This window comes from Arvicola amphibius, chromosome 5 (genome assembly GCF_903992535.2).
Source record: "Arvicola amphibius chromosome 5, mArvAmp1.2, whole genome shotgun sequence".
NCBI classification, from domain to species: Eukaryota; Metazoa; Chordata; class Mammalia; order Rodentia; family Cricetidae; genus Arvicola; species Arvicola amphibius.
In genome coordinates this window covers 115,527,591-115,552,101 of record NC_052051.1, presented here as the reverse complement: position 1 = coordinate 115,552,101, position 24,511 = coordinate 115,527,591, and the positions used below count along the sequence as shown (strand labels likewise).

The 24,511-nt window shown below is 50.0% G+C and overlaps 1 protein-coding gene across 2 annotated transcripts; it reads left to right on the top strand.

Annotated features, from left to right (window-relative positions):
- The first annotated feature begins 6,573 nt into the window (after positions 1-6,573).
- Spry4 (sprouty RTK signaling antagonist 4) lies at positions 6,574-20,582 on the top strand. 2 transcript variants are annotated; one of them, XM_038330225.1, is made up of 2 exons: positions 6,574-6,732; positions 16,929-20,582. In XM_038330225.1, the coding sequence occupies exon 2, from the start codon at positions 16,976-16,978 to the stop codon at positions 17,879-17,881; it is 906 nt and encodes a 301-aa protein (XP_038186153.1). In that variant the 5' UTR covers positions 6,574-6,732; positions 16,929-16,975; the 3' UTR covers positions 17,882-20,582. The 2 variants fall into 2 exon arrangements, with proteins under 2 accessions (XP_038186153.1, XP_038186154.1); XM_038330226.1 differs by lacking the exon at positions 6,574-6,732 and adding an exon at positions 7,653-7,667.
- The last annotated feature ends 3,929 nt before the right edge of the window (positions 20,583-24,511 follow it).

Genomic DNA, 24,511 nt, shown 5'->3' with positions numbered 1-24,511 from the left:
GGTACTCAATGCCATCTGGCCCCCGCGAGCACCAGGCATGCACACAGTACACAAACAGATAATGTGCCACCATGCCTAGCATCCCACTACTAGGACTGCCCTGTGTATCCCAGCCTGGCCTGCATTCTGGACTTCGAGCCCCAGGGACACTTTCTCAGAGCCCCAGGTGCACCCTCTCACCTGCAGTCTTACTGTGTATGTGCTGCTGATATTAACTATAATCACACCACTCTTTGACCAAGGGATGAATGACTTGTTCAATGTCTCTCCCTTATTTAACTGTCCTAATAGTGTGTGTGTGTGTGTGGGGCTCTGTTTCTGTTGCTTAGAGTTGGAGAAAAGCTGGAGAAACGTCCACGGAACACAATAATGTGGGTAAGAGAAACAACTTTGTATTACTCCCTCCTGTTCCTCTCTGCTCCCACTGAGTATAGGCTCCATAAGGCCAGAATAGTGTCTGTCTCTTCTAGCCTGTAACCTCAGCACCTGGTAGTGGGTTTGCTCTAAAGGAAATACGGAATAATTTTAATGGAATTAATACATACTTAAGATGATACCTCAGACTTCTTAGCTCTTCTCCTTCTTTTTGAGACAGGCTCTCCTTGTGTATAGTCCAGGCTGCCTTCTACTTCACTACGTCACTCAGGCTAGCCATGAACTCAGTCATTCTCCTGCCTCAGCCTACCCTGGGCTAAGACTGCAGGTGTTAATTCTCGGGCTTGTGTGCTGGCCTGACCTTGGGGTATGCGTCCTCAGCTGTAGCCACTAAGAGCACCTCCTGTGCACATTCCCTTTCAAAAGGGCCCTACCCATCTCTCTTTCTCTGTCTCCATCTGTCTGTCCCTCTCTCTCTCTCTTTTGTCTTCTGCTACTCCTGTTCCCAGAGGCCAGGTCTCCCCTCTCCCCTGCTCCTTTTCCCCATTCACTTTCCAATAATAATAATAATAATAATAATAATAATAATAATAATAACCCTCCACCTGCGCTCTGTCCCATGGCATCTTTCTCTCACACCGCTCTTTTCTAAGTTACAAAGGCCAGGACTAAAGGGGTGTGTCACAATGGCAGGCCTTTCCCACCAACCCTTGCCCCCTTCTTTTCAGCACTAGGCGTTGAACCTAGGCTGTGGCTGCCTGCTCTACCACTACACTGTACCTCAGGTCTGTTTCAGTTTTCATCTGGAGGCAGCCTTCTCTAAGTTGACCAAGCTGGCTTTGAATTCACCCCATAGCTCAAGCAAGATTTAAATTTACAATGTTTCCACTTTTGGCTTTCTTCGTAGTTGGGATTCCAAGCCCATACCACCAACCTTGGCCAGGATACAGTTTTTCCAAAGAAACATTACAGGGTCTGAGGATGTAGATCAGTGCTAGAGATCTTATTGATTATGTATGTGTGAGTGCAGGGTTTGATCCTCAGCATCACCACTACCACTACCACCACCACCACCAAACACACACACACACACACACACACACACATACACACACACTTTAAAGCAATATAGATGAGCTAGGTGGTTGTGGCACATGCCTTTAATCCCAGCACTTGTGAGGCAGAAGCAGGCAGATCTCAGTGAGCTTGAGGCCAGTCAGGTGATCTACAAATCAAGTTTCAGGACACACATGCCTTTCATTCTGGCACTTAGGAGGCAGGTGGATCTCTGAGTTTTAGCCCAGCAAGTTCTAGAACAGCCAGAGCTACTGAGAAACCCTGTCTCAAAAAAAAAACCAAAAAGGCAGTGGTGGCACACCTTTAATCCCAGCACTAGGGAAGGCTGGGGTCGGGGGTGGGGGGGGAAGATACCTGTGATTTCGAGGTCAGCCTGGTCTACCAAGCAAGCTCTAGGAACAGAAACCATGTCTTGAAAAACAAATAGATAAATAAATCTAAGCAAGGTGGTACATGGAGATGAGCTGAGGCAGAAGGAGTTGAAGAGGTTGGAGACTAACCTGGTGATGGAGGACTCTCATTGGTTAATAAAGAAACTGCCTTGGCTTTTTGATAGGGCAGGATTTAGGTGGGTGGAGTAGACAGAACAGGATGCTGGAAGTGAGTGAGGAAGATGGCTCAAGCAGTCGCCATGACTCTCCTCTCTGAGATGGATGCAGGCTAGAATCTTCCCGGTAAGCCACCCCTCGTGGTGCTACACAGATTACTAAATATGAGTTATTCAAGATGTGAGAGTTAGACAATAAGAGGCTGAAACTACTGGGCCAGGGAGTGTTTAAAAAAATACAGTTTCGGGGCTGGAGAGATGGCTCAGCGGTTAAGAGCACTGACTGCTCTTCCAGAGGACCCGGGTTCAATTCCCAGCACCCACATGGCAGCTCACAACTGTCTGAAAATGCAGTTCCATGAGATCTGACACCTTCACACCAATGAACATAAAGTTAAATAAATCATTAAAAAAAAAATACAGTTTCCGTGTAATTATTTTAGGGCATAAGCTAGCCAGGTGGCCTGGAGCTGGGCTGCAGGAACACAGCCAGCTCCTCCTCACTACAACCTAGGCTACGTAATAAAAGAATCGCAAAACAAAAACAAGAGCCAAAGTAACAAAAAGAAGAGCCCAAGGGTGAAAACACACTGAGGTCAGGGGCAGCAAGTAGTAAGTGATCCTTTGTAATGGACAGGACAGTGCTCTTCGCTCTTCAAATGTATCTTCTGGATCCTTGATAAAAGGGAAAGAAAGCTGAGAACTGAAGTCACCGCCTGGAGGTGATGAACTGCGTTGGTACCAAGGCTGGCTGGAAAGACTTATCAACATAGGCAGGCTGAATGGTTGTTAGAATCTGATGCTAGCAAAACAAACAAAAACAAGCAAGCAAACAAAAAAACAAAACAGAACATTATTCCAGAGGAAACCACTGGTATTTTTGGAATGAGCTGTCAGTTGACTTGAGACAAATCTCTGGCACATGCGTAGCCTACCAGGTGTCCAACTGTAAGAGTAAATGTGAGGGCTTCTACCTTCTAAGAAACAAATGTTTTGATTCCCCTGTCATCTTTCATTCTGTCTTCTCCCTCCCCACCCCCCAACATCAGCTCCAGGACTGCTGTTGTGTTAAAATCAGCGTGTTAAACCTGCTTAGCACACCTCATCCTTGCTCATCAAGTTGTGGCCGAAGATTTTCTGTTCAAGTTGTCCACGTGCCAGGCTTTTGCCAATGTGTGGTGGAGCCTCCACCCATGACGCCTCTGCTTAACACATGCTCTAAAACCTTCCGTGGACTCACTGGTCAGCCCTCAGTTGTAATTCAAAACCACAGGCTGCTTTCTGAGACACTTCCTGCTACCCAAATTGAAATCTGCCACCCATGGGGCTAGGAAGACTAAAAAAAAAAAAAAACCTTGCTTTGTGTATAGGCTTGTTTTATGTCAACTTGGCACAGCTTAGAGTCACTTTATAGGCAAGAACCTCCATTGAGAGAAGACCTCTATAAGATCAGAGACCTGATTTTTTTTCTAATTTTTTCTTAACTAATAATAATTTTAAAAAATGATTGATGGGGGAGAAACCAGCCCATTGTACCCATTGTGGATGGGGCCACACCGGGGCTGGTGGTCCTGGATTCTGCAAGAAAACAGGTTGGGCAAGCCATGACAAGCAAACCAGCAAAGCAGCCCGCCTCCATGGCCTCTGCAGCGGCTCCTGCCTCCAGGTTCCAGCCCAGGCTTCCCTCAGTGGACTGTGACTCAGGACATCTAAGTCAAATAAACCCTTTCCTCCCCAGTTGCTTTTGTCATGGTGTTCCATCACAGCAATAGGAACCCAGACTAAGACTGAAGAGCCAAGTCTGGATCCCCAGAATCCATATAAAAAAAAGCCACACATCTATAATCCCAGTGCTGGAGAGACAGAAACAGGAAGGGCCTTGGGCCTTGCTATCTGTTCCATCTAGCTAAGCAGTGAGCTCCAGGTTCATTTCAGAGACAGAGAGACAGACAGAGACAGAGCCCGGTTCAAAAACCAAAGTGAGAGGCTGGAGGACTGGCTTAGTGAGCAGTTAAAAGCACCTGCTGCTCTTGCTGAGGACCCAGGTTCAATTCCTATCATCCACATGGGAACTCACAACCACTGTTAACAGCACTCCAGGAACCCTGCACCCTATTCTGGCCTCCAAAGGTACCAGGCATGCACATGGTTTCCATACACACATGCAGGCAAAATACACACATAAGGAAAAAAATTATTTCTTCTAAGGAGCTGGAAGAAGACACACAACAGGACGTCGGTTCTCCACACGCGTGTGCACCCCCGCCATATATCCATACAAGCGCCTCATTTCCATGAACTGCAAGAGAGCTGACTTCTCGCTCAGAGCACTTGCCAGAGCTCTAACTGCACTCATTTTGTCTCCTAAGACGGAGTGGGCTTCACAAGAGCAGGAAGGGGCATCTGTCCCCCCCCCCCCCAGCCCCAACCGCTGCAGACAGCAGCACACAAGCAATGGATTCTTCACAACTGCTGTCAGTGCCTCTCGGGCATTCTGATGGCACAGACCCTGGGGGGATGAAAGAAGGGGGCACTGGAGCTCCTCCCACTCCCCACCTTGGGCTGGGCATTCTCCTTTCTCAAGGCAGGGTCAGAGTGGAGCCCTGTCTTCTGGTGAATTCTTTTACTGAAGGAAACAGGACAACATTCCTTTCCCCTACACCCTCCACAGCCTCCACAGTTTAAAAAAGGAGTCATTTATTCTCATCTTTTAATCGAGTAAGGACCATGGGTGAACTGCAGCCAGAAAAAGTGCCATTGTATAACTGTTTAAATGACAAGAAACAGGTTTCTAGGATCCTGATGGTGGAGAGGGGATTGGTCTCAAGGCAGAGAGTTGGGTTGCAAACCTTGAAATTCAACACAATTACTAGCCCTTCTATTCACCAGGTGCAGGACTTTTGGCCTCAATTTGTAGATCTGACAAATGGGAATAGTGATAAGGACACAGGAAAGTTCTCCCTCCTTGGCTTTGGGTGGAGGTTGAGGGTCCGTGGGAAGAGTCTGTTCTAGCCATGAACTGAGTAATCTCTGAGACTTGAGTCCGAGCGGCGAGGATTTTTATGCTAGGACACAATGACCTTGAGCAGTCCAAACGGCTTGTGACGGAGCCCCAGCCCCAGGCCAGACCTCACCCGTGGGCTGAGTCGTTCAATTGGTTCCTCCGACAACAGCGAAGCACAGCCCTATGATGGCGTAGGAGGAAAAAGATAGCCTCACAACCCGTGAAGGCTAAACACCAGCAAGATGTACCTCTCCTGGCATCAAAGCCATCCCTACTCCAGGCTCCAAGGAGACTACAGGCTTCCCGGTTACTGGGCGGAGCTGGGCCTGATGTTGGAGCGCCCAACTTCAGGAGTCAGGCCTAATGGAGGGGCTTCTCTTTTCACCGGCTTCTCCTCCCACCCCCAAAGAACGGCTCTCCGGCCATTTCCCTTCTCTCTGAGGCTCAAGAGTCCTGTTATTTAATACCGTGGCCACCCCGGCAGCATCCTGCCAAGGCCTGCTCCACCCATCCACCTGGCCAGTTCACCACTGCTCCCTTTTCTTTTTAGAAGGAACAATCGGGAAAACTGCCTTCTGCAACAAAAGGCACGGGGCCGCAAGATTACAAAGGCTAGCGTCTTCCAAGGACTGGAAAACGACAAGGAGTGAAGGGGGCACCAAGCCAGGGCAGCAGAGGGCGGGCGGAAGCCCGGGGCACTGCGGACATTACTCTGGGGCGGGAGAGAGGCGGGGTTGAGAGGTGAGGGCCAGGCCTCTGGCTGAGTGGACAGAATCGCCCCGGGGGGTACTGGAGCCGGAAGAGGCCTCGGCCCAGATACTGTCCACACCCAAGAAATGGAAGGAGGAGTGGTCTGCACTTAGAAAGAGAGCCAGATCCACTCAACAACCCCCACGCTACCCTTCTTTGAAATAGACAAAGACATTTTCTTAATTTTTGGCAAATGCGGCTGGAAGGTCCCTGCCCCCGACGTCCCCAGGCGCCACTGCTCTTGAAAAGGAGAAGGTTCCCAGTAGGGGTCCTCTCACTCCCCCTCCCTCCCCATCGCCTGCGGCGACAAGAGATATGCTGATCGAGGTGTGTCCTCCCCCACCCCGCTCAGGGCCCAGAATCCCGCGGCCGCAGCGCCCCCCACCCTCTAGTCACACTGACGGTTCCTGCCCAAGCCCGCAGTGGCGTGAAGGTGGCCTTTACCTCCTCTTGCAGGCTGGGAGGAGGGTACAACCCACGCAGCTGAGCCAGCTGCAGCAGTCGCCGCCGCCCTCCATTCATTAAAAAGAAAAAAAAAGGAACAACAACCTCCACCCCTCTTTGTAAAAGAACGACGGCCCCTGGAGGAGCAACAACCGGCCCCAGCAATCACGGGTTAAGCTCTTTTCCGGCCCCCCATTCATAAAAAAAAAAAAAAAAAAAAAAAAAAAAAAAACGCAGCGCATGCGCGCACAGGGTCGCCTGTGCCCACCCATTCATAGAATCGCGGGCGGCGCGCGTGCGCAGTGGAGCTCTCTGCCCTCCCATTCATAAAAAAGCCATTTTCCCAGGCAAGGGTTGCAACATCGCCGCCGAGGCAGCGAGCAGAGCTGACAGCGGCGGAGCTTGCGCTGCAGGACTCTAGGAGCCTTGCCGGCTCCTCTGACTGGCGTCTGCGAGTACAACAGCGACTGACCCATTTGGGTTCGGGGATTAACACTGACGTGGAGCGATGCTTGTGACTCTGCAGCTCCTCAAAGTAAGTCCATAGCCTGTTTGGAAATCCGAAAGTACCCCCTCGGTACCGTGACGCGGCTCCCCTCGGTTTGGGGCCAATAGTATGCTATTTCTAGCCGCTTTTGGTGTTCCTTCCCTCGGTCTGCTCCTCCTCGAGTCCCTGCGGTACGCCGCAGCTACCAGGCGCACCCGGCCGGCACGGCGCTAGGGGTGTTCGTTGCCTGGCACTGCCGTTGCCGACCCTAGGCATTGCCAAGTCGAGCTTCCGCGCCCTCTGTGACTCTGGAAACCTTGTTAGTGTTCGGGGAGTTTGCCTCTGGCCTGGCCTCTTCTGCCACTACTCTCCTTGAACGCTGGAACCCGCAGCCCCGGGCTCGCTTTGGAGCAACCGGTTGGGACTTGGGGGCGCCCCTAGGTTTAGGCGGCTCGCCCACCCCCGGGCTCCGTGCCCACGGTGCCAGCTCTGCCGTAGGTCTTCCCAGCCTTTCCTCAGGGGCCTATGCTCGACGTAGCTTTTTCTTTACTAGTTCCAAGCTGTGGCGGACTAGGTTTCCTCTATTTATGCCTCTCCACTGGATGGTCAGCATGGGGCCGGCCAAGGACTGAAGCTTTTCTGCTCCCTCTCCTTGGCGAGGCGGTTCCAGACCGTCTGACCTTTGCTCGGCTGCCTCATTTTATGCTGTGCAACTGCCTTGCCTCTTCTTTCCCTAGCCTCTTCTGGGCCCGAGGCTCCTTGGCCACCCGGTGCCCCCGTATTAGCAGGCATCGATCTTTTCCAGGTCCCAGAGCCCCTGGGCCTCGCTAAGGCTGTGGTGGGGGCTGAAGGTGCGTTTACATAACGCCGGGCGTGTGGGAACTGAAGGAAGAGGTTGCATGCGTAGGAGAGATAAGGTGCCCACTTTCCCTCCTTGTTGGTACCAGACTTGACAACAACACGGAGAATAGAGGACAGAGACGGTATGTTCTGAAAAATTTGGAGTCGCTAGGGCCACGGGGGGGAAGGGGGAGGACGGACTTGGCCAACCCGGGCAGCTGGAGCTTGGCTCCATCACTGGGGCCACGGCTGTGCCCAGTTTCCCCCTCAAAGCAGACGATCAAAAAGCATTTACAGTAGCTTCTCTTGGGCAAGAAGACGGTTTCTCAATTCTTTTGATTGGGGGCTGGGGGTTGTGGGCAGAGAAGGAGACTAGAAACAGAAAGATGGTTGCATGACTTGAAGAGCTAAGGGGTGGCATTCTAGGCGACATAGGCTGGAGGGAATTGCGTGAGGAGTGGAGGGGAAAGCTGCTGGCTGGGCATCCATATTGTCGGGCCTGGCTCAGGGCAGAAGGCCTCCTACTGCGCAGGGAGGCTTCCTGGAACCCTGCGACACTGCAAGGATTGCTTGGGGTCCTCAGACGCAATGGCAGTCTCTTTAATGTCACCAACCAGGGATGTGATTCTCTCCCATTTTGAGGGAGAGGCAAGGGAATCTGGGGAGGGCAGGAGCACGGGCATATCCACTATGTAGGTGACCAGGGCTGCAGCCTTCGTGACAGGCCTTTACTCCGCACAAAGCTGGAAGGTGAGACCTAGAGCAGTTGGGAAATAGGGCTTTATCAATCTCTTAATAAGTTCCGTCTGGCCTAAGGCCCTACTCAATATTGCGCTGCTGGATTTCACAATGTTTGGAGTTCTCCAGAATCTTCACACACACAGAGTACAAACATCTGAGATTTTTCTGCTTCTAACCCCACTTTGGTTGCAGATGTGGTTGTGTCTGGCAAAGGAAAGGACTGTAGTTGCTCAGGCTCTTTCCCTGAAAGAAAAATTGGAGGGTTGACACCCCTGAGGTTACCTTTTTTTCTATTTCCAGTTCTTTGGGAGGGTCCCTTGGCTCCAGAAAAATCCTCCCCAGCTTCGCACAGGTGAACTGTGTTGGTGGGCATTTAGATTGCTGCAGTCTTGAGTGCACAGCTAGGTGGAGGAGGGCTTTCATGACAAGGCTTGCTTATATCTCATCTGGAATTTAGAGCTGAGTTCAGGAGTCCCTTCTTCTGGGACATTCATGCCTTCTTGCTGGATCCCACAACCTTTTCCACATTCCCCTCTGAAATGGTAGCCTCACCACAGTTCAGGCTGGTGGGAGGAGACAACACAGACTGGATCCATTCCGGGCAGATGGCAGGCTGGGCATCCACCGTCCTTTTTGCCTGTCTCACGTTCCAGAGTTGGCAATTTGGAAATCACCCTTTGCCCAGTTCGTGCTTCTTTTTCACTATCTTGCGAACTTAGCACTATATGTGCCCAGAGGTTTGGCTGACTTTCTAAAACAACAGAAAACAAATGAAGGCAAATAAGTGATCCAAAATTAAGGGAAGAGACAAAACCCAGTTAACACTTACAGTGGCTTTTGAAGTGTGTCACTCTGGGTCATGCATAAGGACTTTAAATTCCACTAGTAACTTTCTGTCCCGTTTTGTCCTATAATATTTTTAAAATTAATTTGTTTTAGAGTCAGGATCTCATTATGTATCCCTGGCTGTCCTGGAACTCACTCTGTAGGCCAGGCCGGCCTCGAACTCAAAGAGCCACCTGCCTTTGCCTCCCAGGTGTTGGGATTAAAGACTGTGTAGCTGTTTCCACTAACATTTTCCGTAAATCCGCGTTAGATAAGGCCTGATTGTTGGTTACAGGATGGCCTAAGAAGAAAGGCCCTCTTTGGGGTTTAATTTGGTTCTGAATCTAGGGTGTCTGTCCTGTGGTAGAACCGAGAACAGCGTTCCTTGTGCCTAGCCGAAGGAGGCTTCCTGCCAACTACTCGATCTATTAGGACATTTGGAGAGTAGACAGGACAGGTTTGTTGTTGGCTGGCTAGCTGGCTTGCATGTTTTGAATGAAACAGGGTCTTTTCCTGTAGACGCTAGGCCTGAACTCTTTAAGTTTTTATTTTAATTGTGTATGTAAATCATGTGCGTGTGTGCACACTTCCACGTGAATGCAGTTGCCCACAGAAGTCCCGCATTGGGTGCCCCTGGAGCTGTAGTCACAGGCTAACGTCGTAGCAGCTGCCTGAAGCTGGCGCTGGAAACTCAACTCGGGTCCTCTGAAAGACCAGTTAGTATGTGCTCTTAACCCCTCAGCCATCTCTCCAGCACTATAACCGTGGCTTTTTTTTTTCTGAGACAGGGTTTGTCTGTGTAACAATCCTGGGCTGTCCTGCAACTTGATTGTATAGACCAACACAGACTGGTCTCGAACTCAGAGATCCACCTGCCTCTGCCTTCCCAGTGCTGGGATTAAAGGTATGCACCACCAACAGTCAACCTTGAAGTTCTTAATTTCCCTGCCTCTGCTAGGTTTGCAACCTTGCTGAGCAACGACAGGGTTTTTGTTTTGTTGTTGAGACAAGGTCTTGGCTGGCCTGAAAGTCCTTGTGTAGACAAGCTGGCCTCCACCTTGGATCAATCCTCCTGCCTCTGCCTCTGGAGTGTTGACATTCATTACAGGCAGGTTCCACCATGCCCAGTTTACAACAGTGTTTTTAAATAAGAACACAGTGGCAAATGATTTTTGTAAGGAGACATCCACTAATCCTGGGTCCTTTCAGACCAGACTAGGGCTGGTAAGCATAGGTCTTAGTGGTGAGCAAACTTCTCCAAGAGCCCGAGGGACCAGGGACAGCCAGTAGGGCTGCTAAGCGTCAGGCTCGACTTTGATAAGCTCAGTGTTAATCTTGTGCTCTTAGGAGGAGGGTCTAGTTTTAAAGACCCTTTGAATAAAAGGCACAGGAAGTACAGGGTGCTGCATGATTTAAAAAGGTAGGGGTACTGTTGGCTCTCACTGGGCTACCCTGCAGATCTGGGCTGCTGGCTAGGTTGGGGAATGTGTCCATGACATGTGGCCCAGCTTAAGAGGCCCCACTGTTCAGCTGTGATGGGGGCTGATCTTTCCAAGGAAGGGCCTCTAGTCGGTGGAGGAAGTGAGGAAGCAAGACTATGCACAGAGAGCCACAGATGTTCTAGGTCTAGCGGAGGAGGGAAAGGGGCCCTGGGGCAGGTGGCCAGTTGCAGGGGTGTATTTTTCCTTGTCAGTCTGTTTCTGGCTGGGAAAGGGGGAAGTCATTTCCTGTTAAATCCCCAAGAGGAAGCTAAAAATCTATTGTCAGTTCTGTTTCTTGGTGGAGGGTTAGGGAGACATTAAGACCATGTTGATGACGTCTAAAAAGCAGCCTTCCCAGGGTTGGGAATCTGCAGGCTTCTGGTCACATTCTACACTTTTACCTGGCCTGTTCAAATGTGCGGTGCTGCTGGTTAGCAGGCCCCATCTGTTGCCCTCCTTTGTGACTTGGCATCTGATCCCTCGTAATGGGCTACTGGGCTGACAAGTATATGGGTATACACACAGCAAAGCGCAGAAGCTTGAAGCTGGTTAAAATTGCTCAGATACAAGGGAAGGAAAAGGGGGCTGAAAACCGGTGATTTGACAAAGGATGGAGGGCCACTGTTTCCTGTCTTGATCCCTGACATGGCCAGCTGTGAGCTCTCTAGGGCTAGTGAAGTCGGGAGTGGGTAAGGGTGTGTCCTCAAACAAATTCAGCTGCCCAGAGACTTTATGCTTCCTTTCAATTCCTCACAAATTGGCTTCCCCCATAAGACCCAAGGGGAAGTCCCTGGCTTTCCCTACTCCCCTTCCCTTAAGGGTCTTAAAAGCAATAAGTCATCATCTGGCTATAGCTTAATTAACTAAACTGGGTTAGCGACACAAAGGATCAGGCAGTGGTGTTGCAGAGAGGTAGGCAGGCTCTCTGGCAGCCTAAAGAGCCTTCTGTGGAAGAACCCGCTAAGACTGAATGGACAGCACAGAAACTGCCCCTTCATCGGGACGGCGCTTCTTGCCAGGTTGTCATTCACTGACTTGGAGATTTTAAAGTACAACCAGCAGGTTTTCCCAATATTCCCCAGCTTTCCTTCGTAGGGTAAATCAAGGTAAGGGTGGCCAGAGGGTTTGGACGTTTAACTTTACCTCTTGATTCTTTTCGTACAGCCTGTGTCTAGTTCCCTCCCCGCAGGTACACGTGACAGCTGAGGGTAAAGACAAGCAGCTCTGGGCTGCCAGACCCAGCAGCAGCAGCAGCAGATCTATGGACTGTGTGGTGGGAAAGGAGGTGGGGTGGGTAGCTTCGTGATTCATCAGCCTCACCATCTCCTTGCTCCTGGCCTCTCCCCTTCCTTCCCCTTCTTACCTCTTCCCTCCACACCTGTACTCTTGTCATCAGAGATGCCCCAGGAACCCCAGAGTTGAGGTTGTTAGGGAGGGAATCCCTGTCACACCAGGATTTCCTCTTCTTTAAAGTCTGTTATAGTGAAATTCTGTAAGGGAAATCCATATGGTAAAGACGAAAACCTTTGGAAAAGAATGGCAAAGTGACAGGATTGTTCCCCCCCCCCCCAAAAAAAACCTACCTGGAGTTATTTATCTGCTACCGAACCTCTCCCCACCCCCACTTAACCACAGAGCTGGGGGCTAATGGGGTGGAGTTGAGCTTCTGAAGGGCCTGTGGCCAGGAATTTGATTGGTACTTGTATACTTCTTAATGAATCCCCGTGGATAGGGAAGGTGTCCACAAATCATTGCCAGGTAGGGCTCCGTGTCTGTTCCAGTCACAGTGGTCCGTGTTAGAGAGGAGTCCTGTTGTGATCACATGCCGCTTGCTCTGCCCCTGTGATCCTTTGTGCTTTAAAGTACCTCCCCGCCTGTGTGTGTGTGTGTGTGTGTGTGTGTGTGAGAGAGAGAGACAGAGAGACAGACAGACACGGTATACATGTATGTACTTACACTACATGCATGTATACTACACACATGTTCATGGGGACCAGAAGAGGTCGTCATCGGATTTCCCCATATGCATGATTTGTGAGCCATTATGTAGGTGTTGGAGGCTAAACCCAAGACCTCTGCACTTGGTAAAGTGCTCTTAATGAGGAAGCTGTTTTTCCAGTCCCTTTGCCTTACCAATGGAGATGGGCATGGGGTCTTTCATTGAACTGATGGCGTGACTGGCCACTGAGCTGTGGGGATCCTCCTGTCCCCACTTCCCCTACCCTGGGATTACAAATGTGACAGCTGTGCTTTGGGGGTCAGAACCTAGGTCCTCCTGCTTGCCTGGCAGGCACTTTGCTGACCAGGCGTCTCCCCAAGCCCTGCGCCTTCATTTCTGTCTCCAGAGCGGGAGCTCTTCCCTACGGTGTTGGTGAGGATTAAATGAGAAAGTAAATCACTGTAGGCGCAGCAGAGAGCCTGGCACCAAGAAGTGTTCAAGTATCAGTCACTTGTAGTAACTAGCTATTATTATTGCCGTTGTTGTTGTTGGAGGGGGAGGTGAAAGTTCCTTATGCTAATCATCCGACTGTGAGGTACTTCCTAGGCTAAGTGCAGGGTTGACCTCACTTCCATCCGGAATCTTCCAAATTGACCATCAAGCTCTTCCCAGCAGCTTACTGAGGCAAAGCCTCCTGTCCCATTTATATTATATAAATCTCTTCCTTCCTTGGAGGAGAAGCAGAGGGTACCTATTAAAGTGCTCTTAACCCCTGCAAGGATGTGCAAACTGAGGGGTGGAACTGTCCTGGGGTGGAGACTGATCTTGGAAATACAGCTCAGACTTAGGTTGTTTTTTTTGTTGTTGTTGTTGGTTTTTTTTTTGTTTGTTTGTTTTGTTTTGTTTTATTTTTCTGGGCAGGGAGTGAACCTGGAATTGTGCTGAGGGGTTACCATACGGGCAGTTTAGGAACTTGTTTTTCTTTTTCAGCCACGGCAGTTCAGCAGAAGCTCTCGGGGTCCGGGGCAGGCCTAAGCAAGTGTGAGCACTGGCGCTCGGAGACGGTACCTGGAAGGGAGATGCCTTTTTAGACATAGCTTCTGGAACCAAATGTCAGCTGTGCGTGTCCTGAGAGAGCTGAGTCATTGGGGGCCCGAGATCCTCACTCTCTAGGCTGGCCTCATTTACTAGCCCAGATGTTGACAGCTGCCTCTGGAGGGTGATGGGGCAGTAGCCTCACTGCCTACGGTGGCTGCTCCAAACTAGCTTGCTGATGGGGTTTTTGCATGATTTGGAGAGTCTGCTTGCTGGCTCCCGGGCCTGTTAAACATCCTTGAAAGTTGCCTAGCGTTTTTTGCTTCATCTGCAAGAAATGCAGCTGTATTTGGTAGTCTGCTTGGCAAAATAGGGTGGGCAGTCAGTTGGCCTCTCTGCTTTAGAGTACCTCTCCTTTGTCTACACCTTGGTCAGCCCTGCACTTGGTCCTGAGATAAAACCCTAGCTACAGGGGTCAATATGTAGCTACGTGAAACTTCCACAGGCATTTTGTTGGCAGGTATTCCCAACCAGGGCTTTCTGAAATCAGGGGTTCATGCTGTCATTGTCCATGGAGGAAGGTTCTGACTGAGACACTCTTTGGCTAGCACCTGAAAGTCTTACCTGTGACACTTTATTATACCAACGTAACAATTTTTCCTTTAACCAAAGACCCCAGAACTAGAAGTTGGGGCTTCTAACTGACTGGTAGGGTGACTCCAAACTTGACATTCTTCTAGAGGCAAGGCCTTGGGAACTTCCTTAGCTGAAAGGTAGCATTCCCTAGAGAGAAGATGCTCTCCAGGATGCATTTATGCAGCCCTGGCCACAGGTTCACCTGAAGCTGCCTTGACAAGGGACTATTCTTTGGAAGGCCTGCCGGCTGGTTGAGGCAAACTAACTCAAAGGTGAGCTCTGAACTGCCTGCTGGTGGTGGCTCTTTCTTTTGATTGTAGCGATTGGGAAGCTTAAGGAATAAGGGCTTGGGTAGCTCAACCTTAGGCTATTACTAATGTATTAAGTAAGTTTCAGGTCAACCTAAGATGGAATGTAAAATCTTGCCTCCAAAAAAAAACTCAATTATTTTTTTTGTTAAAAAAAATGTTCTGATTTCACTGAAAAGAACATTGTGGCCCCTGCCACTATGTAGATTTATCTAAGACAGACAGGGAATTAGTGTATAAAGAAATACCCATAGAGACAATAGTTTGAATGGGAACTGTCTAGTGACTGACCCTTCTGGGAAAGATGTGATGTTTTTTGCATTTAGCAGCATAGATGTTGCACAGGCTAATGCTGTGGATATCCTTCTTTCTCTTCCTTTCACGAACTTTCTATTTGGAGCTAGCTGTTTATTTCATGTGGACGAGAAGCATCCAAGAAAACGCTTCAGCTATTTGTAACCAAACCCTTGTCTCCAAGCCGGGGCAAGCATAGTTGTGAGTTCCCATCAGCCTCCTCCCTCCACCACGGCAAACACTTCACCATACAGGGAGCCAAGTGTCACTCCCCTGTGATACTGAGATGGACTTAACAGTCCCAGCGAGGGAAGGGGGGTAAACGGAAGTAGGTTTCTACTTCGCATCCCCTTGGCAACACCTTTGATGCAAGATAAACTTAGTTGAGAGACAGGAGCTGTCATTAGCATCATGAAAAGGCATTTACAGAAACACCACCCTTAACAGACACTCCTCAGTGTGTGTTGTCTTTAATGAGGACTCCTCTGCCCCTTGCTCCGTCCTTCCCTCCCCCAGTCCCTTGAAGTTCTTTGTGGAATCTTCCCAGAGTGTATTCTCTTCCTTTGGATTCCAGATTGTCTCCTTTGAACAGAGGTCTTGGCCTTCTGCTGCTATTTCTTTAAATTGATCTCCGTCCGAATTCCAAACGTAAAGGTCAGCAGGCAAGGAAATGGCACTTCTAATAGAAAACAATGTGCACTTTCTAAATTTGAACCAAGCCGTTTCCGCTCTTTGATTTAAGTGACTTCCTGGGTTTCCGTGTCAGGCGCTGCCGTTGAATCTCTGGCCGGATGCCAACTTAAAATTGCACTCTCTCAGTGAAATTAGAAACTGATCCAGGGTTGCCTTAGCTATTCTAGTAAATAGCATTTAGTCTGAATGTTCGGCTCAGCGCTTGGAAATGGGTGATGTGAGTGCCCCTTGAGAGGATTTCCCATGCAAGTTGTCGGGAGCTCACCTACCCAGGGTTTATTGACTGCTGGAGGTTGCTGTTCTTGGAAGCGGGAGTAATAGGTTGATGTCCTGGATGAGCAGGCGTCAGATGCAGCCCTTTTCTTCTCGGGAGCCAAAATGAAGGCTTTTCTTTACCCAGCTGATGAGCTCGAGGGAGCACACAGGAACTGTTGTATTGACCACATTCACAGGCCTCAGTGCCCAGGACGGTTCCTACAGGACTGGGAAATGCTTACGTAGGACGTCAAAGTAGTTGTATTTTGAGGTAGTGATGAATTATTTAGTGCTTGCTGTGTGCAGGTATCAGGTGTGCATTTTCTCCCTTACTTAATCCTTACAAGAACCCCTTTTAACAGCCCCCAATCTAAGGCATAATCCTAGTGCTCACTACTACAGAGGCAGGCAGATCTCCATGAGTTCAAAGCCAGCCCAGGACTTCACAGTGAGACCCTTCATCTGCCACGATCCCCCCCCCCCCCCCACACACACACTCAGGAGGGAGATGGCTTAATTGGTACAGGTTCACAAGACTGAGGACCTATGATCAATCATTTTCACACATGAAGGTGGAAGAAGAGAGCTGATTGCTCCCTCAAGTTTTGTCCCGACCTACACATTTAAGCCGGGCCGTGGTGGCATTCGCCTTTAATTCCAGCAGGGCCAGACAGAGTTTGTAAATTCAAGGCCAGCCTGGTCTACAAGAGCTAATTCCAGGACAGGCACCAAAGCTACAGAGAAACTCTGTCTCAAAAAAAAATAATAATTTTAAAAGAAGTTGCAATTTGTTCACAATCAACACCATTAGGCCTAAAGTTCTGTTGTTTTCTTTAAGACAGGCTCTCGCTGTCTATCAGGCTAGTCTCAAATTCACAGCTGTCTCCCTGTTTCCACCTTCCCAGATTCTGGGGTCATAGGCATATGCCACTATGCCTGGCTGACCCACCCTTTATCCCACCTGGTGATGCTGGTAACCAAAGCCAGAACCTGTGATGTCTTCCACCAAGTTGTACCTCAGCCTAAGAGATGTTACTTCTGCCAGTATTATTCTCATCGTGGACAATTTAAGCCTTGGGAATTATAGGAAGTTCATTGAAGGACCAAGGCCTGATAGAAGGTTGAGGGGGAGAGTCTTAACGGGCCGTGTATTGATGTTGGGAATCCATTTTCTCTTTCTTCCTTCCTCTCTCTCAGGGCCCCTAGAAGCCTGTCCATTGGTGCAGTCCAGGACCGTCAGCCTCATGGAGCGCCCGGTCCCACAGAGTACTGTCCCTTTGACCCCCAGCTCCGTCATGGTGCAGCCTCTCCTTGACAGCCGAGTGCCCCACAGCCGGCTCCAGCACCCACTTACCATCTTACCAATCGACCAGATGAAGACCAGTCACGTGGAGAATGACTACATAGACAACCCTAGCCTGGCCTCCACCTTGGGTCCCAAGCGGACCCGGGGTGGGGTCCCAGAGCTGGCCCCTACGCCTGCCCGCTGTGACCAGGATGTCACTCACCACTGGATCTCCTTCAGTGGTCGACCCAGCTCTGTAAGCAGCAGCAGCAGCACCTCCTCAGACCAGAGGCTCCTCGACCATATGGCTCCACCACCAGTAGCTGAGCAGGCTTCACCCAGGGCCGTGCGCCTCCAGCCCAAGGTGGTCCACTGTAAGCCGCTGGACCTCAAGGGCCCAGCAGCACCACCAGAGCTAGACAAGCACTTCTTGCTGTGTGAGGCCTGTGGGAAGTGTAAGTGCAAGGAATGTGCGGCCCCTCGGACGTTGCCCTCCTGCTGGGTCTGCAACCAGGAGTGCCTGTGCTCGGCCCAGACCCTGGTCAACTATGGTACATGTATGTGCTTGGTGCAAGGCATCTTCTACCACTGCACCAATGAGGATGATGAGGGCTCCTGCGCGGACCATCCCTGCTCCTGCTCCCGCTCCAACTGCTGCGCCCGCTGGTCCTTCATGGGTGCCCTCTCTCTGGTGCTGCCGTGTCTGCTGTGCTACCTGCCGGCCACAGGCTGTGTCAAGCTGGCCCAGCGCGGCTATGACCGTCTGAGACGCCCTGGTTGCCGCTGCAAGCACACGAACAGCGTCATCTGCAAGGCAGCCAGTGGCGACACCACCAAGGTCAGCAGGTCTGACAAGCCTTTCTGACACTTTGGATGGAAACTCGGCACTGCCCTTGGAAACATGGTCCCTCCTGCCAGTCTCCTGAGGCTGACCGTATTCATCTGTCTCTCCTAAACCCTAGGTTGAGAACAAACAGGCAGAGACCACTACCACCCAGCCTAGAGTCCCCCAAAGGATGAAGATGTACGCTGGGGTTTTCGTGTTCTTGAAACTTTTATGTCAAGCAACAGTGACAGCATCGGGGTGTGGTGGTTTGGGGTGTGATTTCTTCTTCCCATTTCAGAAGATGTGGACACAGTCTGGAAGTTCGGCCTCTCGATGGCCTTCCCAGCCCCTCAATCTCTCCCTTCCACTTTGCCATGGTCTCTGGCTCCTGCTGGAGCCTCCTAGCTGGGAGGAACAGCTCACGGAAGGTGGGATACCTCGAGGAAGACCCTCAGAGCCTTGACTTCTCCCTTTCCTTCCTCTGTGCCTGTCGGCCTTGGCCTCTTGGGAAGGTGCACCATGGCAATTCCTGCTGTACATACTTGATAGTTGAGAACAGAATCACCCTGGAGCTGCAGGATGGACAAGGAGCCGCTGGGCAGTGTGTTTCTCCTAGCTTCAGTCACTAACTCGGGGGTGTCCGCTCATCACACCGTCCTCTGCTTCTTAACTGAATCACAGACTGGCCTGCCTGCTCTGTGTCCCGAGCTCTCTCCACTCAGATTCTTTGCAGAAACTCACTGAGTTAAGAGGGCCCCCGGTGACGCAAGTGAGACCAAATATCATTTTGCCAATGAGTCTGAGGCTGTGGTCTCTGGATCCAGTCACGATGTTTTTATATGTTTAATTAAACTAGATGCTAATGGTGTTTAAACAATAATAATACAAAAACTTGCTTCTTTTTGGGCCACCCCCAGGAAGGGCTTATTTAAAATCTGGGGGCAAGCAACCTCAAGGAGCATAATTCCCCTGCCCATCAGGAATGGCAAAGAAGAGGCCGCACCTCCCATTGGCAGAATGACAGTTGAGCCGAGCTGGGTTTGGGTTTTCTTCTGATTCTGCTGCTTGCTGTCATAGCCTTTGTGTATAGTGATGTGTCTGTCTTTAATGTAAATAGAGAGAGGATGAACAGAGTTTATTTTAGTGTTAGGAGGCCCCGGTGGGGAAGTCAGAGGAGCCCAGAGTGGGTGGGGACAGTTCTCTGTGGGGGGGAGCTACTGGATTTGAGCCCCACTTTTGTGCGCAGCACAACCCCCACCCCTCCCGACAGCCCCCAAAGACGTAGCAACTCTTTCTCTCACGGTGCTAAAGGACCCAGAAAGCGCAGCACGTCCAGTGGGTAGGTACTTGTTGCATGCATAAAAGCTATAGTGTCTCTGGTCCTTGCCCCCAGTCGTTGTGTGGGGTTTTTGCTTTGTGTGGTATTTTGTCCCCGTCCTTGCCTCTTGATGCGAGAAATGGCCTGGGTCAGAAGAGATGCCCCAGGTGAAATTGGGAAAGCATTAGGCAAAAATGATGTGTAGCATCTCTGGCTCTTCCATGCGGGACCAGAGCTGCCCCTAGGAAGGAGGCAAGCAGGCAGGTAGCTATGGGTGGCTTGTACCTAATGCTCTTTCTCAAGGACTCGCCCCCACCCCTACCTTGGAAACTAGTAGTAACACCTTATGATTTAGAATAAGTTAACTGTAACCATAGGTATTTATTGGTTGGAAGAAGGGAGGGTTTTATTTTCAGCTTTATTTATGTAACATTTACTGGCTTGTAAAAGGCAAGTATAAAATACTGCATCTTCATTCTCTATAGCTAACCCATATAGCTGGCCTTGCCACAGTTGCTTGCAGTGTTCTTGCACAGACCGGAAGGAAAGATAGAAGACGAGAAACACATTCAGCCAACCACTTAACACTAATTGAATGTATTAGAAGCTTACTGAAGGGGCTGTCGGTGTTTTCCTCAGATGAGGTATGTGGAGGGAAGCCCCTAAAATGGTAGCGCACACGAGCACCCTTCCTGAATAACCTGGGAGCTTTCTCCAGGGTCCCTCCCCCAATCTGTCTCCAGGATAGCTAACCCAGTGGCAAGTTGCACTTTGGTGATCTTGATCTGTACACCTCTGTGGACAGTTGAGTTACACACGCCGTGTATGCACACATGCATATGTGACACATACATACTGACCCTCTACCACACAGACCCTGTTTCCTAGCAACCCCTTCTGAGCCCTTACTTTGTGTACATAGCTGTAAACACGGATTTTTATGGGTTTTGGTTTGCCTTTTTATTTCCACCCCCTCCCCCTTGGTTTTGGGCTTGTGAAGGATGTCTACAAAACTCCCCCTCCCCCCAGGAGTTTGCCTTGGGGCCCACTTGCTTGGTGGTAAAGGGAAGGGGTGAAGGGAACGGCCTTGATTTCCTGAGCTCTATATTTTTGGTTTTTTGTTTCATTTCTCTGCAAACACCTACAGGCGGGAAAGAACACAACTGAAAAGTGGTCGTGTACCTGTAGGGTCCCCACCCCCTTCCCAGGAGTACAGGCTCTTGCAAACACTAAACATTTCTGTAGCTGCTTCAGCCTGGTGGCTTGCTGTCATTAGCAGGTTGTTTAGCTGAATTCTAGCTCTTCAAACAGTTCCAGCTGGTTCCCATTTCTAGACCTGGGGTTGGGTGGCAGTTGAGGATGGCATCTAAGACATTTCCTAAGAAGTACCTTGGCTACTTGGTTTCTGCATTGTGGGGAAAGACCAGCAGCAAAGCCTTTCATGGTACAGTCACAAGGCTCCTGAAGCCAATAGAAAGGTAACAAAGAACAGTCCTCCATGTTTACCTTGGGTACTTCATAGACATGGGAGGTGGGTTTGTTGAGGTCGGGCAGGCTACATTGGTGGGACCCAGCTGGATCACAACCCCAGAGGAGCCACACATGCAAACTTTGTCTGGGCCAAAACCCAGGTCATCACTTTGAAGCAGCCCGGTCTCCAGAAGTGTCTGAGGTGTGTGGGCAGCACAGATTTGCACTGTACAACTTACTAAACCATCCGAGGTGTCCCCAGCCTCCTGGTTCTTGTGTTTGGGTAGTTCCTGCCCTCCCTGCTCTGTAATGATGAGCGACGACCATCCTGCGTTTCCATTTTTGCTGTAGGTGACTCTGCCGCTTGCATTCTCTTGCTGTCCCGTGGTTGCTTTCTTGTTCCCAGCAGTAGAACTGCTCCCCGGTGTCCACTCCACCACATTCCTGTTTCATTTCCCCCCTCACTGTAGCCCCTTTCACCCCACCACAAAAGTTACCACAGAAGGTTTCCTTTGTAAAAAATATTTATTTTGAAGCTCTATTTTAATAGTATTTATTTTAGAAAGTCTACTATTGTAAGAGTTCTTCTGTTTGTGAAGAAAAAACAAGTTACAAACTGAATGTACTGATCTAGAAGATATCTATAAATATATATTGTTAAATATACAAGTGATTGCCATTCTCTCGTGTCGTCTTCCATTGCCTGACGTCCTCCCTCAGCAGAAGTTTGTGCTTGTCACGGCTCTTACACCACATGAACACATGCATACAATGAGCCAGGTGTCTAGACCGGGGCGACCCTCACCTACCTCTAAGGTCACCTGGAAGCCACCGAAGAATGCCGCACTGCTAGTGAAGCTGTCGGATGCCACGAGATGCAAAATCCTTCCTGGGTCACCTGTTCGCACAGGGTGTCGGGTTTGGTTTGGGTTTTCTTCCTATTTCTTGAGATAGTCAAGATAATGTTGGCCTAGGCTAGCATTGAAAGTGTGTGATTAGGCCAGGTGGTGGTGGCGCACTCCTTTAATCCCAGTGCTTGGGAGGCAGAGGCAAGCAGTTCTGAGTTCCAGGACAGCCAGGGCTACACAGAAAACCCTGCCTTATAATACCCCCCCCCCCAAAAGTGTCATGGTGCCTGTCCATTGTGTGTCTTAGTAATATAAGTGGACAAGAAGCTTCAGAACTATGAAAAGCTAGGGGCGGGGGGTGGGGGGGGGGGTGAACCAAATTTTGGTCCCGGTGCTTGACTAATGAGACCTCAAACAAGGTCTTTTGACCTCTAAGGCCTCCTGTCCACAGAATGGCTTGTTTTTGTCCTTTGGTGCCTTGTCACACTCGGATCTGCCTGTCTCTACCTCCTGAGTGCTGGGACCTAAGGTGTGTCACCGTTCCTGGCCTTGGTGCTTTTTCTTGGTCACAATGATGACATTTAGGATGCTTGGTAAAATCCATTCCTGTTCCTCTTTGAGGCTTTGGAACATATGTCAAGGATTCCCTGGTCATTGCCCAAAGGACACAAAAACCATTCTTCAGTGTGACCCTATCTACAGTTGAATAAAGATAATCTCAAATTCTGTTTCCTGACCATGTGACCTGTCCCACCTCTGCAGAAGTAACCCTCTGGTCCCCGGTAGTGTCTCATGTCTTGATTCCTCGGACTCCCTCATAATTGGTTGGTTTTATGTTGGGTTGGGTTTCAGAGATTAACAAAGACACTGATTGAGGATGTATTCTTAAAGGCCTATCCACCCAAATGGCCTTTGGGGAAAGGAGAAGCTGAGTCTCCAGAAGAGAATTCTAGACTGCTATCCTCGTCTATCTCCATCTGGCTTTGGCCCTCCTTAGTTCCCAGTTACAAATGGCTTAGGGGTGACCCTAGAGGTTATTTGCTACATTACTTTTTGCCTGATGCTATTGGCTTCGGGATGCAGAAATGGGTGTTAGGTGGAACTGCTACTCATACATGTAAAACTGTAAGTTGAAGCCTGTACAGCTGTACTTGGGGAAGTGCTGCATGGAGGACCTGGAAAGTGTCCCAGTGACCAAATATAAAAGTTGAATCAACCCTCTTCCTGTCTGTAACCACACAGTACTCTTGGAAGTAGGAATGGGATGGGCCTTGGTGCTAGCGTATTTGCCTGGCATGCAGTAGGTCCTGAGATCAGTTTCCAGCACTGCCCCCTCCCAAAGGGCTTGGCTTGGTGAGAGCATCTCTGACCCATTAGTAGAATATATCCCTGCAGCCTGGTACCCTGGTCCAGAGCCCCCAGTATACTCAGTTCTTAAGCCGTGTACCTAGCCTAGGTAATTCACAGCTTGAAGTGAATTTAGCTTCCCAAAACATGAACCCCCAGAAAGACCCAGGCTGCCTGCCCCACACTGGAGGTGCTGCCAGATAAAAGCCGGGAGGACATTTTTAAGAGACTTGAAGTTTATTCATCGGAACTTTAATAAAACAATATGTCCAAGGCCCGAGGCAGGTATAATTTTCATAATTTATGGGTCTCTGAGACAGGAAGAGAGCTCAGGGTTTTATTGTGTTTCGCACGATAAATGGCATTCCAATTGTCTGCCCGGTGTTCTTTAAGGCCTCTTGTCTGGCGGCAGTGCGGCCTGCTGGAGCCCACCTGGGCCCGGAGGCCAGAGGCAAGGGCTAATTATGGATGCATCTGGATGCATTAAGCAGGAGATGACTGAAAAACTCCCTGGGCTCTACTTCCTGTGCCCACACGTGTGCTAACAGTAACTGCTACAAGCTTTGGAGCCTCCTCTCCCCTCCCGGCCTGCTCCCTCCCCCGCCCCCCATCCCGTCATCCCCCTCGGCTGGCTGGACCTGGAGACTCACAGGAGGTGACTGAGGATTCCGTGCCAGCCACACAGCAAAGGGCTGTAGGTGTGATTCCGATTGGAGCTGCTAGTGGGAAAGCCTGTAGACTGGATGCTGCTAACGAGCATCAGGTAACGACAGGCCAAGTGGTCTGATGAAATAAATAATGCAGAGAGCATCACTGGAGAGCACAGATGAGACGTTATTGTTTACAGTCTTGAAACTAAAGTTATAATTGGCCTCACTTGACAGAAAATCAAGGTTCAGATGGGTGGATTTACTGACGCACCCTCAACCCACCACTGAGAAGTGGCAGACAGGACATTTTTAACCCAGAAGGTCTTCCAAAGTCAGTGCACTAGATATTAAAGACGTTTCAAACTTTTAGACCCTGTCCAGTGAGCACTGCCTTTGGGGGGTTCTTTCCTTTGTCCTCAGAGGCTCCTCGTCACTGGTCCTTCCGTGACAATTTGTAGTGCAGGCTGTTCTAACCCAGATCACTGTCCACAAGACAGGATTCAAAACCCAAGTCGCAACCACTGAGCCCAGCAGCCCCTATTAAAGCTGGAGCGTCGGCTCCGCAGAAGTGTGCTTGTTTTTGCAGAGGACCTAAGTTTGGTTCCCAGCCCCACATGGCTGCTCATAGCTTCCGGGAGAACCGACGCCCCCTGCTGGCCTCTATTGGCACCAGGTTTGAACCTAGATAGATGCATGCAGAACACACATACACAAAAAATTAGAAATAAATAACACTATTAAGGACCCATCAATAAGCCAGTTCTGAGGAAGAACCTGTGACCACACAGCGCTGCTCTTTACCCTTTTCAGCATCGGCAGCCCCCTCCCAGCACCCCGTAGGCTGCTGCAGTGGCTATTTTAAAAGCACCACACCTCAGGGTGACTAAAGCCCTCTGCTTCCATCTAATTAGGCAGGGCCAGTTCCCAGAGTGGATATGGTCAGGGTGTTGGGACTCTGAGAAATGGCTGCCTTGCATGGTAAGGACTAAGAACTTACTGGTCTACCTGGCAGGGACTAAGTAGTTCAACCATGACC